The sequence below is a fragment of the Panthera pardus genome, unplaced genomic scaffold (genome assembly GCF_024362965.1).
Source record: "Panthera pardus isolate Hobbes unplaced genomic scaffold, ASM2436296v1 HiC_scaffold_12, whole genome shotgun sequence".
Classification (NCBI taxonomy): domain Eukaryota; kingdom Metazoa; phylum Chordata; class Mammalia; order Carnivora; family Felidae; genus Panthera; species Panthera pardus.
This window is the reverse complement of record NW_026526677.1, coordinates 114,290,781-114,313,169: the sequence shown is the minus strand read 5'-3', so window position 1 is coordinate 114,313,169 and position 22,389 is coordinate 114,290,781. Positions and strand designations below refer to the sequence as shown.

Sequence of the window (22,389 nt, the reverse complement as noted above, 5' to 3'; positions counted from 1 at the left end):
CAGTATAGGGAGTCATCTTGCCCATGCAGGGTCCCAATGCATCTCTGTTTCTCTCCCATGAGTCTCTCCCTCCCAGGGGCGCCTCAGGGTTCCATTTAGCTCCTGACGGCACCTCTGCCTCTCCTGCCCTCTTCCTTGTGGCTGATTCTCAACGTTCAACTGTGGAGACAATTCTGCCAGCCTTAAGGTCATTTTCTGGGTTATTGATGCTGATGTGGGTGTTCTCTAGTTGTATCCAGGGGACTAGCAAGGTGAGCTTGGGGTCATCCTGCTCTGCCACCTTCCCCAGAAGTCTCAGAAAATAGAAGTTAACTTACCTGATTTTTTAGAATTGAATATCCACAGATTTTTCAGTGATGTATGTTAAAAAAAATTTTTTTAATGTTTGTTTATTTTTGAAAGAGGGAGAGAGAGAGAGAGAGAGTACAAGCTGGGGAGGGGCAGAGAGAGAGGGAGACACAGAAAGTGAATTAGGCTCCAGTCTACGAGCTGTCAGCACAGAGCCTGACGCGGGGCTCAAACCCATGAACCGAACCGTGAGATTGTGACCTGAGCCAAAGTCGGAGGCCCAACTAACTGAGCCACCCAGGCACCCCTGTACATTTTTTATTTTATTTTATTTTTTTTAATTTTTTTAACGTTTATTTATTTTTGAGACAGAGAGAGACAGAGCACGAACGGGGGAGGGTCAGAGAGAGAGGGAGACACAGAATCTGAAACAGCCTCCAGGCTCTGAGCAGTCAGCACAGAGCCCGACGCAGGGCTCGAACTCACATACCGCGAGATCATGACCTGAGCCGAAGTCGGACGCTTAACCGACTGAGCCACCCAGGCGCCCCTACATTTTTTAAAAGTACATTGATCTATATACAATTTGTAGAAGGCATAAGAAAGTTATTAATAAAACAGAGGATGGAGTTAAGATTTAAATCATCTTTTCTTTTTTTCTTTTTTTTCCAGGAATCTACATCTTATTTTTATTTCTTACTTCAACAACAAACAGAAAATTTAAGCAAGGTATATTTTATAACACTAATAAAGGATAGAAAGTTTTAAAAATAAATGTCATAAAAGAAGTATAGGACCTTAACAGGGAACATCAAAAAATTTTAAGGGAAAACACTTAAGACCCAATACATAGAAAAACAATCCTTAATTACTTTCTTTAGTGTCATTTATCTGTTCCTCTATCTCCTTCATTTCCTGGAACTGGAATTTACATCTTAAGCCTTGGTAGATTCAAGTTAAATATTTTTAGCTAGTTTACATCGCAGGTGATATTATCTACTTTATATTTAATCACAGCAGGAAACATTTCTGGTTATCTCAGCATGAGTGAGGCTAAGAATAACCACTGAATTAGGGTGATTGACTTGATTGGAATGGTCTTCAGATTACTATTACTTATCATTGATAATAAAATTTTTTATGGTCATTATAACATTTATAACAAAAGTAAAGAATCTAACAACAGTTCCCTTTTCCCATTGACATTGTAATCTATTTCTTTTGCTAATACAAATATACTTCAACTTCAATTGGACTTTTTCATATCATATATTTAATCAAATCATCTTTTCTAACTGAAGTGGTAAATCAGAGTAATAAAGTTCAGTTTGGCAAATATAACTATAAAGTCGTGGCAATTTTTACAGTTTTTCTTATTGTGAAATATATCTTAGAAGAGAAATGTATAAAAAAAAAGAAATATACAGTACAAAGTAAAGACTAATAATAAAAAAAAGAACTCTGTACCCACTACCCAGTTTTAGAAACAGAAACTTACTGGGGCTCCTGGGTGGCTCAGTTGGTTGAGTGTCTGACTTCGGCTCAGGTCATGATCTCACAGTTCATGGGTTCAATACCCACGTCGGGCTCTGTGCTGACAGCTCAGAGCCTGGAGCCTGCTTCAAGTTCTGTGTCTTTCTCTCTCTTTCTCTGCCCCTCACCCACTCATGCTCTCTGTCTCCCTCTCAAAAATGAATAAACATTAAAAAAGAAAGAAAAAGAAACTTACTGGTATTGCTGAGATCTCATATGCTCCTCCCCAGCTGTATCTCCTTCATCTATTACAGACTAGACCACTATATAGGATGGTGTTAATTGTTCCATGCTTTTTTTTTTTTAATGTTTGTTTATTTTTGAGAGAGACAGAGAGACAGAGTGCGAGGGGGGAAGGGGCAGAGAGAGGGGGAGGCACAGAATCTGAAGTGGGTTCCAGGCTCTGATCTGTCAGCAACAGAGCCCAATGCGGTGTTCGAACTCACGAATGGTGAGATCATGACCTGATGACCTGATGATGACTGGATGCTTAGCCGACTGAGCCACCCAAGTGCCCCTGTTCCATGCTTGTCTTTATCATTTTACTGCTTGTAAATTTATCTCAACATATTTTTTGCCTAGTTCTGTAATTTATGTAAATGAAGCCATTTCATCTGATTCTGTGATTTGCTATTTTCAGTTTTATTTTTTAGATCCATTATTATTAGTTTAGGTGTACTTCATTCATGTTCATTACTGTATTACATTTCATTATATGAATGCACAAAGGTTTTTCATTCTTCTGTCATTGGGCTTTGGGGTTGCTTCCAGTTTCTTGCTTGAATCAATAATGCTTCTGGGAGTAGTTAGGTATGCCTGCTGGTACACACATTGCTGGGTCATAGGGTTGTGTATTTTTAACTTAACTAGGTGCCAAATTATCTTCTGGAGCCATATATGCTCATCAAAACTGACAGTCAGACATGTTACTGTTTTCAGTCTTGTGGGTGAGAAATAATGTCTACTTAGAACAACTTGCATTGCCCTGGTTACGAATGAAGGGAACGCTGTCCTATGTTTGTGTACCGTCTGCCTTTCCTCTTCTGAGAGATATCTGCTCCTTGGGTTTTTCCTTAGTGATAGAGTTCTGCATATACTCCAGGATTCTGTGTCATTTTATGCATGATATCTATTTTCTGCCAGCTTGTGACACGTCCTTTCCTTCTTCTTGATGAATATAATTTCAGTTAAATGTGGTCTTTTCCTTTGTAGCTTCCCTGTATGTAGTTAATTAGTTTTTTTTTTACAGTTCCAAGAAAAATATCTCTGTCTTGACACTGTTTTTTTAAAAAGAAAAAAAGTCCCCACCCAAAAAGAGTTTGCTCTAGCTGTTAAAAATGTAATATAATTTTAGGAAATAATAAACAGATCTTTGGAAGTACTACTGCGCTCTATTTCATATATTGTCTGTATATTTCGGTGGCTATACAAACAAACCGGGGTGACCCCTCCGGAAGTAGGGGGTGGGTCTGAAGACCAATAAAAGAACACAAGTTTAAAAGACATTGTAGCTGTGTACAAATATTTGAAGGTGTATTACAGGAAAGAAAGAGAAAACCTAACTGAATGAAGGGTGAAAATTGCAAGGATACTTTCAGTTCGGTGTAAGGACAAGTTTGAGCTAAAACCACCAACAACGCAAGAGGTGGGGGCTCCCCTTCACTAAGCCATTCGAGCTTCGTCTACCTGTGAGTGAGATCTGAGTGAACGGTTGACCTGTTAATTTCTAAGATCTCTTCCAAAGCTGTCATTCTTTGGATATCTGCAGAATTTTTCCTTGTGTTTATACGTAAGAATACTATACATATTAAATATGTAATAATTAAAGCTTAGTAGCTTTGAGTTTTGGTGGTAAAACTAACGTCTAGAATTTTCATATGAGACTAGAAATTTGGCCAGAGATGCCAGTGCAAACTATATTTTTTTGCAAATATCCCAAGGTTCTCATCTGTCCCTGGGATCAATAATTTACAATCAATAAAACTGAACACCTACACAAAGAATAATAAAGCTCAAAAACAAATAATTATGCTACAAATCAACAAAGTACAAAAGTGTGGGCAGATCTTGACTCCAAAAGATTTACAAACAGGCTTGAAGGAAGAGAAGAATTCTTAACACTGCAGTCATGTGGCCAAGGAAATTTTCATTTCAAGTATTTTCATTTTATCTTATTTTATTTTCATTTTTATTTAAGAGAGAGTGAGCGCAGGCAAGGGAGAGGGGAGAGGAAAAGAGAGAGAATCCCAAGTAGGCTCCACGCTCAGTGTGGAGCCTGATGTGGGACTCAATCCCACGACTGTAAGATCATGACCTGAACCCATATCAAGAGTTGGATGCTTAACCCACTGAGCTACGCAGGCACCCCTCATTTAAAACATTTTTAAAACTCCTAAAAAAGATAGGGACTTTTCAAGATTTAGTGAAAGACACTTCCAAGCATAGAAAACAGTATAGAAACTCGTATTGATGCCCAGATGATCTCACTAAAAACTATAACATTTAGCATACCTAGCTTAGCATATTAGCATTTAGCTTAGCCATGTGGGTGGGAATAAAAATAATAACAGAAATTTTTAAACTATAGGATGTGACTTATTAGTGGATTATGAACTCATTGAGTTGTGATCAGGATTTTTTTAATGAAATATAATTTTAAAATCATAATGTTCTAGGATAGAAACTACCAGAGGGCATCATATATTATAAAGGTAACTATGTTTCGTAGAACATCCTGGATCACAATGCAAAGTATCTTTCTGTGAGACACAGTCAAATCAGAATGAAAGTTGCTAGCGTAGAAGGTAAGAGCTAGAATTTAGATTTTAGAGACTGCTTGGGGGTAAATTCCAGCTTTGCACTTTACTGACTTTGTGACCTTAGGAAAGCTACTTTTCCTTTCCTGTGCCTAATTTTTCTGTAAAAATAGTGATGATAATAGTGCCTACGGCCCTTAGAACAATGCCTGGGCAATTATAAATACTCCATTAATATTAGTCTGTTTCTTGGTTTGCCTGCCTCACATATGATGGAAGCCTACAAAAGTCTTTTTTAGACTCTTTCCCATTTTGTGAGGACTCATTCGGACGCTGTGAGATAGCAACAAATCCGCCTACCAGGGCACACATTACAGTTTAGTTACACTACAGGAAGTGAGGGAGCACTAATTAATGATACCAGTGCCAACCTGTCACATGGAGAACCTGTACTGTCCTTCCAGGAGAGCTTTGTTTTACTATATGCAGTATATGACCGTCTACAAACCGTGCAAACTGACAAGGGCACCAGTGTCAACTGTATGTTACCGTAGTAAAGTTGAACTTCTAATTTTTAGATTATAAATTTAAATTGGAATTTTAGGGGCACGTGAGAGCCTCAGTTAAGCATCCGACTTTGGCTCAGGTCAGGATTTCACAGCTCATGGGTTCAATGCCTACGCTGGGCTCTGTGCTGACAGCCCAGAGCCTGGAGCCTGCTTCAGATTCTGTGTCTCCCTCTCTCTCTGCCCCTGCCCTGCTCACACTCTGTCTCTTAAAATAAATAAGCATAATTAATTAATTAATTAATTAAACATTTAAAATAAATAAACATTTTCAAGATAAACATTTAAAATAAATAAACTAAAATTAAATAACATTTAAAATAAAAAATAAATAAACATTAATTTAAAATAAATATTTTAAATAAATAAATAGAAATTCTAGTAGGTTCTTCCTACACAGCAGTGATCTGTTTTGCATATCCCCCTGGCATTCTAGCACCACACCTCAGAGGTCACTGGTCTAAGCCATAAACTCAGAAGCGGAGATTTTGTTTAATTCATTATTGTAATTGTGTCGTGCATGGTACATATAACAAGCTCAATAAGAGTTTTGATTTTTAAATATTTTTTTAATGTTTATTTATTTTTGGGAGATAGGCAGAGTGGGAGAGGGGCATAGAGAGAGGGAGACACAGAATCTGAAGCAGGCTCCAGGCTCTGGGCTGTCAGCACAGAGCCCGACGCGGGACTCGAACCCACAAAGCGCAGGATCGTGATCTGGGCCGGAGTAAGACACTCCACCAACTGAGCCACCCAGGTGCCCCTCAATAAGAGGTTTCTGACTGCATGTATGAAACTTGAGGTTTTCTGTGATGTTTGAAGGTAACTCAGACATTTGTGCATATATACTATGTACTCGTAAATTTTGACATTTTGCTGGCATTTGTTTTAAGATACTACTGTTTTAAGAAGAAAACGAATTGTTGAAAATAAGCAGAGACGTCTTTTAGAACAGAAAAGACAAAATTCTGGATCTGTGGGACAGAAGTACAATGAGCAAATGAATGTGAGTACAGAATTAGTAAAAATCTCAATTCTGTGGTGAAAAATTGCTTGGAAAACAATGTTCTCAAAGGACTGTGCTTTTGCTATAAACTGTGGACCACTACGTAAATATAAGTATAGCCAAAGTCATTATGAGACAGCCTGGGAATCTATTCTAGGAACTTACTGTACTAGACTTATTTGCTATACTCTAATTTGCCTATATGATCAATTCCTAATGAAGCTTTGAAACCAACTTTAACAAATCACCATTATTCTTTTTTTTTTAATTGTTTCTCTTTTTTTTAGTGTTTGTTTATTATTGACAGAGAGAGAGAGAGACAGAGCATGAGTAGGGGAGGGGCAGAGAGAGAGAGAGAGACAGAGTGTGAGTGGGGGAGGGGCAGAGAGAGAGGGAGACACAGAATCTGAAACAGGCTCCAGGCTCTGAGCTGTCAGCACAGAGCCCGACTCGGGGCTCGAACTCATGGACAGCAAGCTCATGACCTGAGCTGAAGTCAGACGCTCAGCTCAACCGACTGAGCCACCCAGGTGCCCCAACAAAACACCATTACTCTTTCATTTTGTTATTTATAGTCACCTCTGGATTACCAACATGTTTATTTACAACAAAGTTTTTAAATATACATTAAAAAAGAAAAGGAAGTTAGAGCCCTGGATAGAGGAAGTATGTATGTTAATCCTGAAGACTAATCTAGTTTCGTGTGCTTAAATATCCTCTTTGGATCTGAGCTTCCTGGAAGACATGGCAAAAGGAAAATAGGGTGAGGGAGGTGTACAGTTCTCAGGAATTACTGATAACGATGCTGTTGGGGGTTCAGTACATTAAGAGACACTTCCCACTGAGGCTTTTCTGTAGGGCATGTTGAGTTCATAACAGATCTATTCCTATAAACAGTCAACAATGAATGAATAAGGAGTTTCCTATGGCTGTTTGAGATAGAGATCTTCAGTAAAAGTCAAAAGGTTAATAACAGTAATTTTAAAATTAGTGGAGGTAATTCTGTGAGAGCAAAGTAAACAGAGGTCTAGAGGTCTTACTGATCCAAGGATTGAATTTAAAATATTAAAACATCTAGATGGGTGAGTAAATCGCATTTCACTTGGAATTTCTACTTTAAATACCACTTCTTTTGATTTTTTAATAGAACTGGAATAGATTGCCTTATGAAGAATTTATATCTGAGTTATGAGTTGAGGATTCTATTGTTTGTATATCATAAGAACTATTAATTTTTTATATGGATAAGATTTTTAATATGAAGAAAACCACGAAATATTCTTAATGGCAAGACAAAAGTCATGTAGTTGTATGTATCGTGTGAATAAAGCTGCCCCACTACCGACATATTCTTACTGCTTCATAACATAGTGCTCACTCACAGACATAACTTACTGATTACAAATACAATAATGCCTCCTAAGTCCTTCCTTTTTAACCTCCACTTTGTTCTCATCAAACATCTCAAAATCTGTCAAGTGAACAATTTTTTCTTTATTTTTATTAATATATTTTAAGTTCTAAAGCAATATGTACTTGTTTTAACCAAAAAACAAACCAAGTTTTAAGTGCTTGTGATTAGTGCCCTCTCCAAATTCTTTTTATTTTTCTGGGTCTTAGTCTGTCCCATGTGTTCTCCCTCTGCACCCGGTCTTACTGTTTTTAGAGTCTGTTTTTGCTTTTCTTTCCAGAAGCCTCACTCCCATCTTTACACACATCTTCCATTCACACGGCTGTTTAAACATCCTCCACAGTCTTAGCGTTAGAATAGGTGAATCAAAATCAAGTTTTGAAGTTTAACTTTCTCATCCCTTTTGTTTTGTTTTGATTTTTGTTTCTTTGTTTTGCTTTCTAACTAAGGATTCTACTACACAGGGGTTCAGTCACCCAGCAGTGCCCACCACACCCCCACAACCAGTCACCATGTACTGGGAAATGTGCTTTATCCAACTGGATCTGCCCAGCCCACCACTTCCACATGGAAAGCACCTGAAAGAGACCAGTGAAAGCTAGGAAAGGCAGAGATGCCACTTGGTGCCAGGACTGGGTCAGTCCAGTGAGCCTCCCATCTGCGGTGGAGGCCAGGCGAGGCCGCCCAGGCCATGAAAGGAGGGCTCTTGCGCAAACCTGCGCCAGCGGCTGTTTGGATCGGGCCGAGCACAGGCCCGGGGTGGGGAGTGGCAGCCAGGCCCTGTCCTGTGTGAGAGGCAGTCCCTGCCCACTGCAGGGCATTTTGGGGTCCTTCCGGGCCGGAGAGCCAAGCGGTGCACCAGCGGCCAGTGCTGTGAGAGCTCCCGCATGGCCGTTCCGAGCCGGACACCTGTCCCAGACATCAGTCACCTGCGGCCGCCCCGCCCTTGCAACGACAAACGGAGGTTAGAAGCCTCAAGGGAAATGTTTGCTGTTCCTTTAGGCAGCACCTTACTTCCCTCTTCCAAGCATCCACGACAACACAGCAACCTGAAATTTTTTCAAAATTGACATAAAATATATATTTTTTTAATATTCAGTTACCCTAGAAAGGACTTATTCCAGTAATTCTTGATTTCTGATTAAAAAAAAAAAAAAACCTACAGGTTACATGAGCAGTGATAACCAAAAACTTATAGAGTGAATATGGGTTTGTTTAATGTATAATAATGAATTTTTAATATGGAATTATGTTCTGATTTCATGTTATATTTTTATAGAATTTTGGACAAAGTGTCCAGCTAAGTTCAAGGGAGCCAAAACAAACAACAAGGGGTACTTCTGATGTTGAAGAAGGTATGTTTCGGTTTAAAATTTCTCTCTGAGCTTTGTTCCCCATGATTTCATATTTTGTTACGTGTATTTTCCTAAGTGCACACATACCTGAGCAGTGAACCACCATGTGGGGGCTGAGCCCCCCCTTGCCCTGCACATTCAGGCTGTTGCCAGGTTTTTTATTCTAAATAATAATGTATTGGATGGATGTGAGGACGATCTGGCTGCGACATCTGTCACCCCATCGATCACCAGGGTTGATTTGGCTGATCTGGCTGGCTAGGCGGGTGTCCTCTTCCTCCCTCACCGGTCCATGTGCGTCCCTTCCAAAGCTGAGCGCTCGGTCGAAGAGGACAACATTCCCCTATAGAGGAGGACCGTTCTTCCATCAAGGGTATACGATTAGCTGCGCTCCCCTGCTAGAACCTCCAAACTAGCTCTCAAGGTCCATTTGTAGGAAAACGTAGGGTAGTCTAGCTTCCAAGACTCCAGACACATCCACATGAGGCGCTGCAAGTGGCAGTTGCCTTTCTTTAAAAAAAAAAGAAAGAATAATAATAGTAATTAATAATAATGATGATGTTGATGATGATGATGTATTGGACATCTTTCTACATGAAGCTTCTTCCTCACTTTTCAACCATTTCCATGAGATGGAGATTCCCAGAATTAAATTACACTATTTGCCATGTCATTGACATCCAATAAATACTTGTTGAGTGAAACTCTGTATTACATGAATACTGGATCAGAGGGAATAAGCATTGTTATAGCTGTACATATATATCCCTAAAATACTTTCCTGAAAAACATCATTTAAAACTTTTCTGGGGTGTGAACCAACTTGAGGTGCAGTTATTTCTATGATTTGCTTACATGATAGGCAAAGAAATTGTGTTTTATTGTTGATTTGTATTCCTTTTATTAATAACATGCTTCATTGTTTTGTATGTGTGTTAACTTGTGGTGATTTGGTCCTTTATACTCTTATTTCCTGTAGGTACCGGAGCTCAGGTATTTCCTTAGTGATTCCTGCAAATTCCTTAAATGTCAGGAGTTATTTTCTTCATATTAGTTGCAGATGTTTTTACTACTTTATTATTTGCATTTTATTCCACTTATATGTTTACATATAGAAGTCTTCCTTTGCATTTTTCACAACAGATGACAGCTAATTTCCTGCATACAAGTAAAGATTGGATACACTGTAATGAACAAAATATATAAAAGTCTTGCCCTTCAAAAATTTAAAGTCTATTAGGGAAGACTGGCCTTTAAATAAACATGTTTTAGTCTTTTCTTAGTGATTTTTCCATTACTTTTAAGATCAAAGAACCTTTCCCATACAGAAATTCAGAAGTGTTTATTTCTTTCTCCTCCAGATTGCTTTAGTGGTGTGATTCATTAAATTAAATTCTTTAATTTCCTTTGATTTTGTTTAAACATATGATGTAATAGAAAACTGCAAATTGATTCTTGTAAAAGCAACAAACTAATTTCTTGAGTTATCTCTCCCTTCTCTCAAGACTCTGATGCTTCTTTGATAAGTTAAGTTCTTCGATCTGATTGGGTCTTTTTTCTAAGCTGTCAGTTCAGTTCAGCTCATTAGCTCACTTTCTAACTTTTCCTTACTTTTCTTTTCTTTTACTCTTTTTTATCTTAATTGTTATTATAAAGACAATCTAGAAGTGCCTGGGTGGCTCAGTGAGTTAAGTGTAGGTCTCTTGGTTTCAGCTTAGGTCATGATCTCACAGTTCCTGAGTTTGAGTCCCATGTCGGTCTCTGCACTGACAGCTCGGAGCCTGCTTGGGATTCTCTCTCCCTGTCTCTCTGCCCTTACCCCTCCCAGGTGTGTACCCTCTCTTTCTCTTTCTCACGCTCAAAAAAAAAAAAAAAAAAAAAAAGACAATCTATTTCATCGTCTCTTTGTACTACCAATGAATAACAAAAACACAACACAGGAATAATCAATCTAAACATGCTGCATTTTTCCTTTAGCTCAGATAACATTCCAGGAATGTTTATTGCCTCGCCATCACTTTGACTTTCTGTGTTTTAATTAGGGATGGGAACATGCTAGATACGAATAATCTTGATAAATAAAATGCGAAGTAACAGAAGATTTAGAGGGTTTCTTTTTGTGAAGTGAATACATACAAGCACATGTCCGTTAAGTAGGTGTAAGAGAAAATCCCAAAGAGAAAAAAGGATCGAAGAGTAATTAATGTAAAGTTTCTGTAGTTTCAGATAGTACTTCTGAGTTTTTGATGGCTGAAAACCTAGTGAAAGCTTCAGTGCCTGAGGATGAAATTCTCACTGTCATAAATAGCAAGCAGCTACAGAAACCAAATCTGACTTCAAATAAGACCCCGCCGTTCAACATCTGTGCACTGTCAGCTGATGAACAGAAGATCCTACAGTCCCTCAGTCGTCTCAATGAGAGGCTGTCCTGTAAGTGTGGAAGATCACCTTTTGTGAGAAATGTTACACTTCGTACTTAGATAATTGTAATTTAAAATTTATTTTAACTTAATAATTAAAAATAAGAATCCTCAAGATGGGTAGTCTCACAGAAAATCCTCCCTCCATAAAGTTGGGCCTCCCAAAGAGCTACACCCCACAGACACACACACATACACACACACGGGTGGAAAAGCATGTACATCTTGAACTTCACCATTGAGCCAGTGAGGGAGGAAAACAGGCAGGCTTTGTTCACCTCTCTGTGTCTGTGTGTGTGTCTGCGTAGGTTGTAGCCCTTGCCCTATGTTTCGTTAATAGCAGCCTCATACTAAAGGAAATGCTAAAGAATGCACTTTAGCAGACCAAAAGTAATTTCAGATGGACAGTCTGAGAGTGTAAATTTGAAAAAACATTGGATAAAATACTAAATGTAATAAAGTAGTGTGTGTTCCAAAGAGAAAAACATTACCATTAAAATGCCTACTAAAGGGAGAACCTGTGTGGCTCAGTCAGTTAAGTGTCCCACTCTGTTTTGGCTCAGGTCATGATTTCACGGTTCGTGAGATCGAGCCCCACATCGGGAATCTCTCTCTCCCTTTCTCCCTGCCCCTCTCCCACTCATGTGCTTGCTCTCTGTCTCAAAATAAACATCTTTTAAAATGCCTTTTAAAAGTAATGCATAAGTTGGGAGAACATAAATGGTGTTAAATTGCACTGGGATTCTTCTTAAGGAATTTGGTGCAGATTAACTTTTTTCCATTCATATATAGTTACATACAGTGTTATATTAGTTCCAGGTGTACAACATACTAATTCGACCATTGTATACATTACTCAGTGCTCATCACAATAAGTGAACTCTTTTTTTTTTAAGTTTATTTATTTATTTTGAGAGAGAGAACATGTGCACGTGGGGCAGAGAAAGAGAGAGAGAGAGAGAGAGAAAATCTCAAGGAGGCTCTGCACTGTCAGTGTGGAGCCCAACTCGGGGCTTGATCCCACAAACGATGAGATCATGGCCTGAGGCAAAGTCAAGGGTTGGATGCTCAACCGACTGAGCCACCCAGGCACCCAATAAGGGAACTCTTAATCTGAACTCTTAAAGCTGAAAATAAAGAAGATAGAAAATGTGTACCAAACAAATTCTAACCACAGGCAAATTGGTTTTGGTGTCTTATTATGAGACAAAATAGAAAATATTAAATTACATAAAAAAGATCATGATGACCAAAGTTTTAATTCAGGGATTAACCAAGAAATTAAAAAGGAAATTAAAAAGTACATAGAAGCCAATGAAAATGAAACCACGACAGTCCCAAACCTCTGGGACACAGCAAAGGCTGTCATAACAGGGAAGTATATAGCAACCCAGGCCTTCCTAAAGAAGGAAGAAAGGTCTCAGATACACAACCTAACCTTACACCTAAAACAGCTAGACAAAGAAGAGCAGACAAAGCCCAACACCAGCAGAAAAAGGGAAATAATAAAGATTAGAGCAAAATTCAATGATATTGAAATCATAAAAACAGAAGAACAGATCAATGAAATCAGGAGCTGGTTCTTTGAAAGAATTAACAAAATTGATAAACACCTAACCATTTTGATCAAAAAGAAAAAGGAAAGGACTCAAATAAATAAAATCACAAATGAAAGAGGGGAGATCACAACCAACACAGCAGAAATACAAACATTAATAAGAGAATATTATGAGCAATGATATGCCAACAAATTAGGCAATCTGTAAGAAATGGACAAATTTCTGGAAACATATCAACTACCAAAACTAAAACAGGAAGAAATAGAAAATTTGAACAGACTCATAACCAGCAAAGAAATTGAATTAGTAATCAAAAGTCTCCCAAAAAACAAGAGTCCTAGCCTGGACGGCTTTCCAGGGGAATTCTACCAAACATTTAAAGAAGAGTTAACACCTATTCTCTTGAAGCTGTTCCAAAAAATAGAAATGGAAGGAAAATTTCCAAACTCATTCTGCGAGGCCAGCACTTCATTACCCTGATTCCAAAACAAAGACCCCACTAAAAAGGAGAGCTACAGACCGATTTCCCTGATGACCATGGATGCAAAAATTCTCAACAAGATACTAGCAAACCAGATCCAATAATACATTTAAAGAATTATTCATCACAATCAAGTGGGATTTATTCCTGTGATGCAGAGCTGGTTCAATGTCCACAAATAAATCATGGTGATACATGACATTAATAAAAGAAAGGATAAGAAGCACAATATTCTCTCAATAGATGCAGAGAAAGCATTTGACAAAATACAGCATGGTTTCTTTTTAAAATTTTTTTAATGTTTATTTCTGAGAGAGAGACAGAGCGTGAGTGGGGGAGGGGCAGAGAGAGAGGGAGACACAGAATCTGAAGCAGGCTCCAGGCTCTGAGCTATCATCACAGAGCCCGACGCAGGGCTCAAACTCACAGAACGCGAGATCATGACCTGAGCCGAAGTCGGACGCTCAACCGACTGAGCCACCCAGGTGCCCCCAAAATACAAAATACTTTCTTGATAAAAACCCTCAAGAATATAGGGATGGAAGGATCATACCTCAAGCTTATAAAGCCCATATATGAAAGACCCACAGCTAATATCATCCTCAACGGGGAAAAACAGAACTTTCCCCCAAGGTCAGCAGAAGTCTCCCACTATTGCATGAGGGTCACAAAATTCTCTGGCACAAAACTTGTCGGAGATACAAAGCAAAGTTGACAACTGTGAGGACAGAAAACTTCCCTGCTCCCCCACAATGAGACCAAAAAGAACAAAGTAGCAAGCACTAGAACTCTGCCAGAGGAGAGGCAGGAGCCTACAGAGAGCCTGGCTGGGTTGTGCAGGCACACAGGAAGGCCAGACACTAAGAGTGGAGTAGGAACATTGAAGAAAAAACCTCCATGACCCTGCAGAAACATAGAACAACACAGGAGTAATGTAAACCAGTGAGGGACTAAAGGCACAAACAACAAAGCAACAACAAAGCCCAAACCCAGGGGCACCTGCTGGCTCAGTGGAGCAGGGGACTGTTGATCTCAGGTCAGAGTTGAAGCCCCATGTTAGGTGCAGAGCCTACTTAAAAAAAAAAAAAAAAAAAAAAAAAAAAAAATCTCGGGCTCCTGAGTAGCTGCATCATTAAGCATCTGACTTTGGCTCAGTTCATGATCTTACAGTTCATGAGTTCAAGCTCTGCATTGGATGAGCTCAAGCCCCACTTCTTTCTCTCTTTCTCCCTCACTCTCTCTCCCTGTGCCCCTCCTGGGATTCTCTCTTTCTGTCTCTGCCCTCGCTCACTTGTGCCCTTTCTGTGTCTCTCAAAAACAAAAACAAAACCAAAAACTCAATTCCTGGTGATTAACCACACACACGCCCCAGTTGCCTAGCAGAATAGGCATCCCCATTTCCTGGCATAAGTCCTATTTGCCTCACTAACCACCATTGTAAACATAAAGTTTAGCATTCAGTCAAAAATTAACAAACACCAAAAAAGTGAGGAAAGATGCTGTCAAGGGACAAAGCAGGCAGCAGACACAGACCCAGAGGTGACTCACACACTGGAACTCTCGTGCAGATGCTTTAAGTGGCTGTGACTAACGTATTAAAGGTTCTAGGGGGAAGGGAGGCAGGTACACATGCTGCAGCCTCTTTCTGCTGGAGGAGAGTCCCAGGCAGCTGGATGCTACATGCTGCCCTCACAAGGTGTCAACGCCTGTCCTGGGGTCCCAGGCAGCACACCAACAGAAAAGCCACAACTGATGGGGTCATGTTCAGACAAGCTATTGCTACATATTGGAAAAAAGGGATACCAGGTAGAGATTAAAGTGAACTCCTATCAAATATCATATATAAAATTTAGTGCCAAATTACTGTGATTAAAGATTAAATATGAAATAAAATATATAAAGCTTCTGAGAGATTATATAAAAATATTTTCTAACCTCAGGGTAAGGAAATAGTTCTTAGAGCACATGGAACATGATCGAAAGAGGAGAAAAATAATGAATTTTACTATATCAAAATTATAAACTTGTCTTTGTATCAAAACATGATTAAAACAAGGAAAAAGGCATGATGTGAGAGCATATTTAGAACACGTACAAGAAGGACTCATATTGGGGCACCTGGGTGGCTCAGTCAGTTGGGCTCTGTGCTGTCAGTGTGGAGCCTGCTTGGGATTCGCTCTTTCCCTCTCTCCCCCTCCCCCACTCACACTGTCTCTGTCTCTGTCAAAATAAATGAATAAACTTTAAAAAAAAGAAGAAGGACTCATATTCACAGTACATAAATAGGGGTGCCTGGGTGGCTCAGTTGGGGTTGAGCCTCCGGCTCTTGATTTCCACTCAGGTCACGATCCCAGGGTCGTATGTTGGACTCTGTGCTGGGCATGGAGCATAGAGAGGCTCACTCTCTCTCTCTCTCTGCCCCTCCCCCACCTCTCTCCCATCTCTCTCAAAATAAATAATCACTTTTTTTTTTAAAGCAATGGAATACAGTTACATATTCCTCAGAAAGACACAGGTTTAACAGTGGGGGATGCCAGGCATTGGTAATGGTGTGCAGCGGTGGGAGCCCCTCCCGCAGTGCCTTTGGGGTGTGAGTGGGTGCAGTCTCTTGAGGAAATGTCCTGCCATCATCGGATAGGTTGAACATGAACAGACCCTACAAGCCAGTAATTTCCCTTCCAGATACATGCCCTCGAGAGAAGCCTGCACGTGTGCATCAGGAGACATGCAGAAGTATACAGAGATCATCATTGTTTTTAAAAGCCCCAAACTGAAAACACCTAAATGTGGAATATCCATGTGCCGCTGTTCAGCAAGGAAAATGAACAAACTGCAGCTACACACATCATCATAGATGATTCTAAACAATATAATTTGGGGCAAAATAAGGCAAATCACAGCACAAGCACAACAAGTCAGGAGGAGTTAAGATGACAAATGAGTGAGGAGACCCTGGACTTGTCCCTCAAACTCGGCTAGATCAACATCAAACCATTGTGAACACCTAGGAAATCGATCTGAGGATTCACACAATGATCTGCATAGTTTGAGGGAGAGAACGCAGCAGATGCATGGTGCTGAGAGGTGAACTGGGGGGCGAGAAGAGTCAGGGTGCTTCAGAGGGGAGGCAGTCTTTTTTGCCGAGAGGAGAGAGAGAGAGAGAGAGCAGTGCCTCGGGTTTTTGCAGGAAAACACTTGCCCCAAAAGCAAATAGAAAGAGTGAAAACACTCTCTGGGGACTGGACAAGAAAATGTTCCCCAGAACCATTGATGGGGGAAAAAGGAGAGGGTTTCAATACCACTAGGTTTTTATAAACAACAGTGTGCCAAGTGTGACGTTTCAGAGGTCAGCACCTCGGAAATAAAGCTTTAAAAAAAAACCATTAATAATAGTAGGAGGCTTTAATACCCCACTCACAGCAATGGACAGATCATCTAAGCAGACACTCAACAAGGAAACAATGGCTTTGAATGACACCCTGGACAAGATGGACTTAACAAAAATATTCAGAACATTTCATCATAAAACAGCAGAATATACATTCTTTTCGAGGGCACATGGGACATTCTCCAGAACAGATCACACACTGGGTGACAAATCAGCCCTCAACAAGTACAAAAAGATGGCGATTTTACCATACATATTTTCAGATCACAACAATGTGAAACTTGAAGTTTCACAAGAAACAAGAAGTTGCACAAGAAGTTGCACAAGAAAAAGGTTGGAAAGCCCTCAAACCCATGGAGGTTAAAGAACATCCCACTAAAGAATGAATGGGTTAACCAGGAAATTAAAGAAGAAATTTAAAAAATACATGGAAGAAAATGAAAATGAAAACACAACAGTCCAAAACCTTTGTAATGTAGCAAAGGCAGTCCTAAGAGGGAAGTATATTGCAATCCAGGCCTATCTCAAGAAGCTAGAAAGGTCCAAAATACACAACCTAAACTTACACCTAAAGGAGATAGAAAAGGAAAGGCAAATAAAGCCAAAAGCCAGCAGAAAAAGGGAACTAATAAAGATTAGAGCAGAAATAAATGACACACAAACAAACAAAAAAGAGTAGAACAGATCAATGAAACTAAGAGCTGGTTCTTTGAAAGAATTAACAAAATTGGTAAACCACTAGCAAGACTTATCAAAAAGAAAAGAGAAAGGATCCAAATAGATAAAATCACAAATGAAAGAGGAGAGATGACCACCAACACCACAGAAATACAATCATAAGAGAATACTACGAAAATTTATATGCCAACCAACTGAGCAATCAGGAAGAAATGGACAAATTCCTAGAAACTCACAAACTATCAAAACTGAAACAGGAAGAAATACAAAATTTGAACAGACCCATAACCAGCAAAGAAATTGAAAAGGAAAACTTTGAAACTCATTCTATGAAGTCAGCATTACCTTGGGGATTCCAAAACCAAGGACCTCACTAAAAAGAATTACAGGCCAGTATCCCTGATGAACATGAATGCAAAAGTTCTCAACAATATATTAGCAAACCAAAGTCAGTACATTAAAAGAATTATTCACCATGAGCAAGTGGAATTTATTCCTTGGCTACAGCACTGGTTCAATATTTGCAAATCAATCAATGTGATACATGACTATAATAAAAGAAAGGATAAGAACCATATGATCCCATCAATAGTTGCAGAAAGAGCATTTGACAAAATACAGCATCCATTCCTGATAAAAATCCTCAAAAAGGAGGGATAGGTGGACCTCAAGATCATAAAAACCATATACAAAAGACCCACAGCTAATCTCCTTAATGGGATAAAACTGAGAGCCTTTCCCCTATGATCAGGAATAAGACAAGGATGTCCACTCTCACCATTACTATTTAACATAGTACTGGAAGTCTTAGCCTCAGCAATCTGACAACAAAAAGAAAAAGCATGCTAATCAGCATGGAAAAAGTCAAACTCACTATTTGCAGATGACATGATACTCTGTGTGGAAAACCCAAGAGACTCCACCAAAAAGGTGCTAGAATTAACATATAAGTTCAGCAAAGTCACAGGATATAAAATCAGTGTGCAGAAATCTCTTGCATTTCTCACCAATAATGAAGCAGCAGAAAAAGTAATCAAGGAATTGATCCCATTTGCAATTGCACCAAAAACAATAAGATACCTACAGATAAACCTAACTAAAGCAGTAGAAGATAAAGAGGCGCCTGGGTGGCTCAGTCGGTTAAGTGTCCGTGGTTCAGTCAGTTAAGCATCCATCTTCGGCTAAGGTCACGATCTCACTGTTCATGGGCTCAAGCCCCACATCCGTCTCTGTGCTGACAGCTCAGCGCCTGGAGCCTGCTTCGGATTCTGTGTCTCCCTGTCTCTCTGCCCCTCCCCTGCTCATGCTATGTCTTTGTGTCTCAAAAATAGACATTAAAAAAAATTTTTTAATAAAAATAAAACATTAAATAAAAACAGAAGTAAAAGATCTATACTCTGAAAACTATAGAAAGTGTATGAAAGAAATTGAAGTGGACACAAAGAAATGGAAACGCATTTCATGCGCATGGATTGGAAGAACAAGCATTGTTAAAATGTCTATACTACCCAAAGCAATCTGTGTATTTAATGCAGTTCCCATTAAAATACCACCAGTATTTTTCACAGAGCTAGAACTAACAATCCTAAAATTCGTATGGAACCGCAAAAGATCCTGGATAGCCAAAGCAATCCTGAAAAAGAAAAACTGGAGGCATCACGATTCCTGATTTCAAGCTGTATTACAAAGCTGTAGTCATCAAGACAGTATGGTACTGGCATAAAAACAGACACATAAATCAGTGGAACAGAAGAGAAAACCCAGAAATGGACCCACAACTGTATGGTCAACTCATCTTTGACAAAGCAGGAAAGAATATCCAGTGAAATATAGACAATATTTTCAGCAAATAGTGTTGGGAAAACTGGACAGCAACATGCAGAATGAACTGGACCACTTTCTTACATCATATACAAAAATAAATTCAAAATGGACGAAAGCCCTAAATGGAAGGCAGGAAACCATCAAAATCCTAGAGAAGGACACAGGCAGCAACCTCTTTGACCTCAGCTGGGGCACCTTCTCACTAGACAACATTGCTGAAGGCAGGGGAAACAAAAGCAAACATGAACTATTGGACTTCATCAAGATAAAAACTTCCACACAGCGAAGGAAACAATTAGCAAAACCAAAAGGCACCCTACAGGATAAGAGAAGATACTTGCAAATGAGGTATATGATAAAGTGTTAGTATCCAAAATCTATAAAGAATTTCTCAAACTCAACACCCAAAAAACTAACAACCTAGTTAAGAAATGGGCAGAAGACATGAATAGACATTTTTCAAAGGGGACATCCAGAAGGCTAACAGACATGAAATAATATTCAACATCACTCATCATCAAGGAAATACAAATCAAAACCACAATGAGATACCATCTCACACCGGTCAGAATGCCTAAATTAACAACACAAGAAACAACACATGTTGGAAAGGATGCGGAGAAAGGGAAACACTCTTGCACTGCTGGTGGGAATGCAAACTGGTGTGGCCACTGTGAAAAACAGTATGACGATTCCTCAAGAAACTAAAAATAAAACTACCCTACGATCCAGCAATTGCACTATTAGGTATTCACCCAAAGGATACAAAAATATAGATTTGAAGGTGTACATGCACCCTGATGTTTATAGCAGCATTATCTACAATAACCGAACTATGGAGAGAGCCCAAGTGTCCATCAACTGATGAATGAATAAAGAAGATGGGTGTATATATTCAATGGAATAATACTCAGGCATCAAAGAGAATTAACTCTTGCCATTTGCAATGATGTGGATGGAACTAGAATGTATTATGCTAAGTGAAATAAGTCAATCAGAGAAAGATAAACAGCATATGATTTCAGTCGTATGTGGAATTTAAGAAACAAAACATGAACATATGGGAAGGTGGAGGGGAGAGAAGAGAGGGAAACAAATCACCAGAGACCCTTAAATATGGAGAACAAACTGAGGGCTGATGGAGGGGAGGTGGGTGGGGGATGGGCTAGATGGGTGATGAGTATTAAGGAGGGCACTTGTGATGAGCACTGGGTGCTATATGTAAGTGATGAATCATTGAATTCTACCCCAGGAAACTACATTGCACTGTAAATGAATCAAAATTTAAATTTAAAAAATAATAAAAATTCAGAATGAAAATCAGGTCAGTTTTACTTATTTGAAGTTCAGAAACAGGTAAAACAAGCAATATGATATGCATGTATACTCATGTGCTATAATTATGCAGACACAAAGCCCATGTAATCGGTCACCTCTGTGGGCAAGGAAAGGAAGTGCAGTCCCCAGAGAGACATGGAGATGGGAGCTCTGGGAAGTTCCTAAAATAGTGATAATGTGCACATTTCTCAGTCTAGGTCATTACATAGACATTAGCTTCATTATAATTAATTGCAATATGTATATATGCTCTATATGTTTTTTGTGTTAATTTCAAAATTAAAATTTAAAAATAAAATATTAATAAGAGTGCCTGGTGGGCAACTCTTGGTTTTGGCTCAGGTCATGATCTCGAGGTTCATGAGATTGAGCCCCACATTGGGCTCCACACTGACAGTGTGGAGCCTGCTTGGGATTCTCTCTCTCCCTCTCTCTCTGCATCTCCCCTGCTCATGCACAAGTTCTCCCTCTCTCTCTCTCTCTCAAAAATAAATAAACTTTAAATAATAATAATATATTAATAAAAAGCAGGGAGCTACAACCCTAGAAGCAATATATAACTAAGGCTGTAAGATGTCCAATTATGAAGATCAAGAGTAAAAAACTCAGGTCAGTTTTTTTAGAGGGTTTTTTCCTATTAGATACTTCGACATACTTAAATGCTTCACATAAAGGATTCTGCTTGAAGGTTGTTTTTTTTTTCTTTTGCCCAGACCCTTGCTTTTATATGGACCAAAGCTTAAGCACTGAAAAGGCATGAGTTGACAAATTATTCAACTTTTATGCCTTAATAGCTAAATAAACATCTCTTCTTTCCTGAGATATCAAAGAATCAAATTTCCCTTTTGTTTTACAAAAGAAAAGGGGCTCCTGGGTGGCTCAGTCAGTTGAGTGTCCGACTTCGGCTTAGGCCATGATCTCATGGTTCATGGGTTCCAGCCCCACATCAAGCTCTGCACTGACAGCACTGAGCCTGCTTGGGATTCTCTCTCTCTCTCTCTCTCTCTCTCTCTCTGCCCCTCCCTCGTTCATGCCCTGGCTCACTCTCTCTCTTGATTGCTCTCTCTCGCTCTCTCAAAATAAATAAATAAACTTTAAAAAGTAATAAAAGTACTGTATTTTTTAAAAAGGAAGAAAAAAAAGACAAGAAAACCCAGCATTTGAAGGAAGATTGTTATAGAATAGTCAAAGTATTAGGAATTTCTTTTTATCAACATTAATTTTATATAATTGTTTTTCATCAAATTACTTCTATTTCCTAACCTAATACAAGTCTAAAGACTGTTTCTGGTGACCAAAGAAGAAAGTCTGTTCCCCACATTGAGTATTTGACACCAGAACTTAACATTTGATTCTTCTCTGTCAGCATACGTAACTGAATTATTTTTGTGTCATGGTATAATTATTTCAGATGTACAAGAAACCATTTGCAAAAATCCATCCATCAAAAATACCTTACGAATAATACCATTTCTGGTAAGTACTTTAAGAAGATTTTATTTTTCTCATTTTAGGAAATGTCATGATTTTGTGTGTAAGAATCCTGTATTGAAATTAATTTTTCTTGATATTGGCTTTTAGGGAGTTTTTCTCCCAGTCAACTTTCAATGATGAGACGTTTTGTTAGAATCAGCAAATATCCTCTCATTTAAAACAATCAAAATATATAGGATGCCTGGGTGGCTCAATCACTTAGGCATCCGGCTTCAGCTCAGGTCATGATTTCAAGAGTTCTGGCCCCACGTAGAGCTCTGGAGCCTGCTTTGGATCCTGTGTCTCCCTCTCT

General features: G+C 39.0%; 1 protein-coding gene across 10 annotated transcripts in view; it reads left to right on the top strand.

Annotated features, from left to right (window-relative positions):
- Nucleotides 1-22,389, top strand: part of CEP126 (centrosomal protein 126) — a 102,640-nt gene that overhangs the window by 70,368 nt on the left and 9,883 nt on the right. For 5 of the 10 annotated variants that reach the window (XM_053900587.1, XM_053900586.1, XM_053900592.1 and 2 more), the window contains 5 exons: nt 961-1,017; nt 6,037-6,149; nt 8,840-8,915; nt 11,136-11,345; nt 22,015-22,079. In XM_053900587.1, the coding sequence (XP_053756562.1) occupies nt 961-1,017; nt 6,037-6,149; nt 8,840-8,915; nt 11,136-11,345; nt 22,015-22,079 (521 nt within the window). The remainder of the gene's footprint in view (nt 1-960; nt 1,018-6,036; nt 6,150-8,839; nt 8,916-11,135; nt 11,346-22,014; nt 22,080-22,389) is intronic. The other 5 variants (XM_053900591.1, XM_053900590.1, XM_053900595.1 and 2 more) reach the window with 3 other exon arrangements.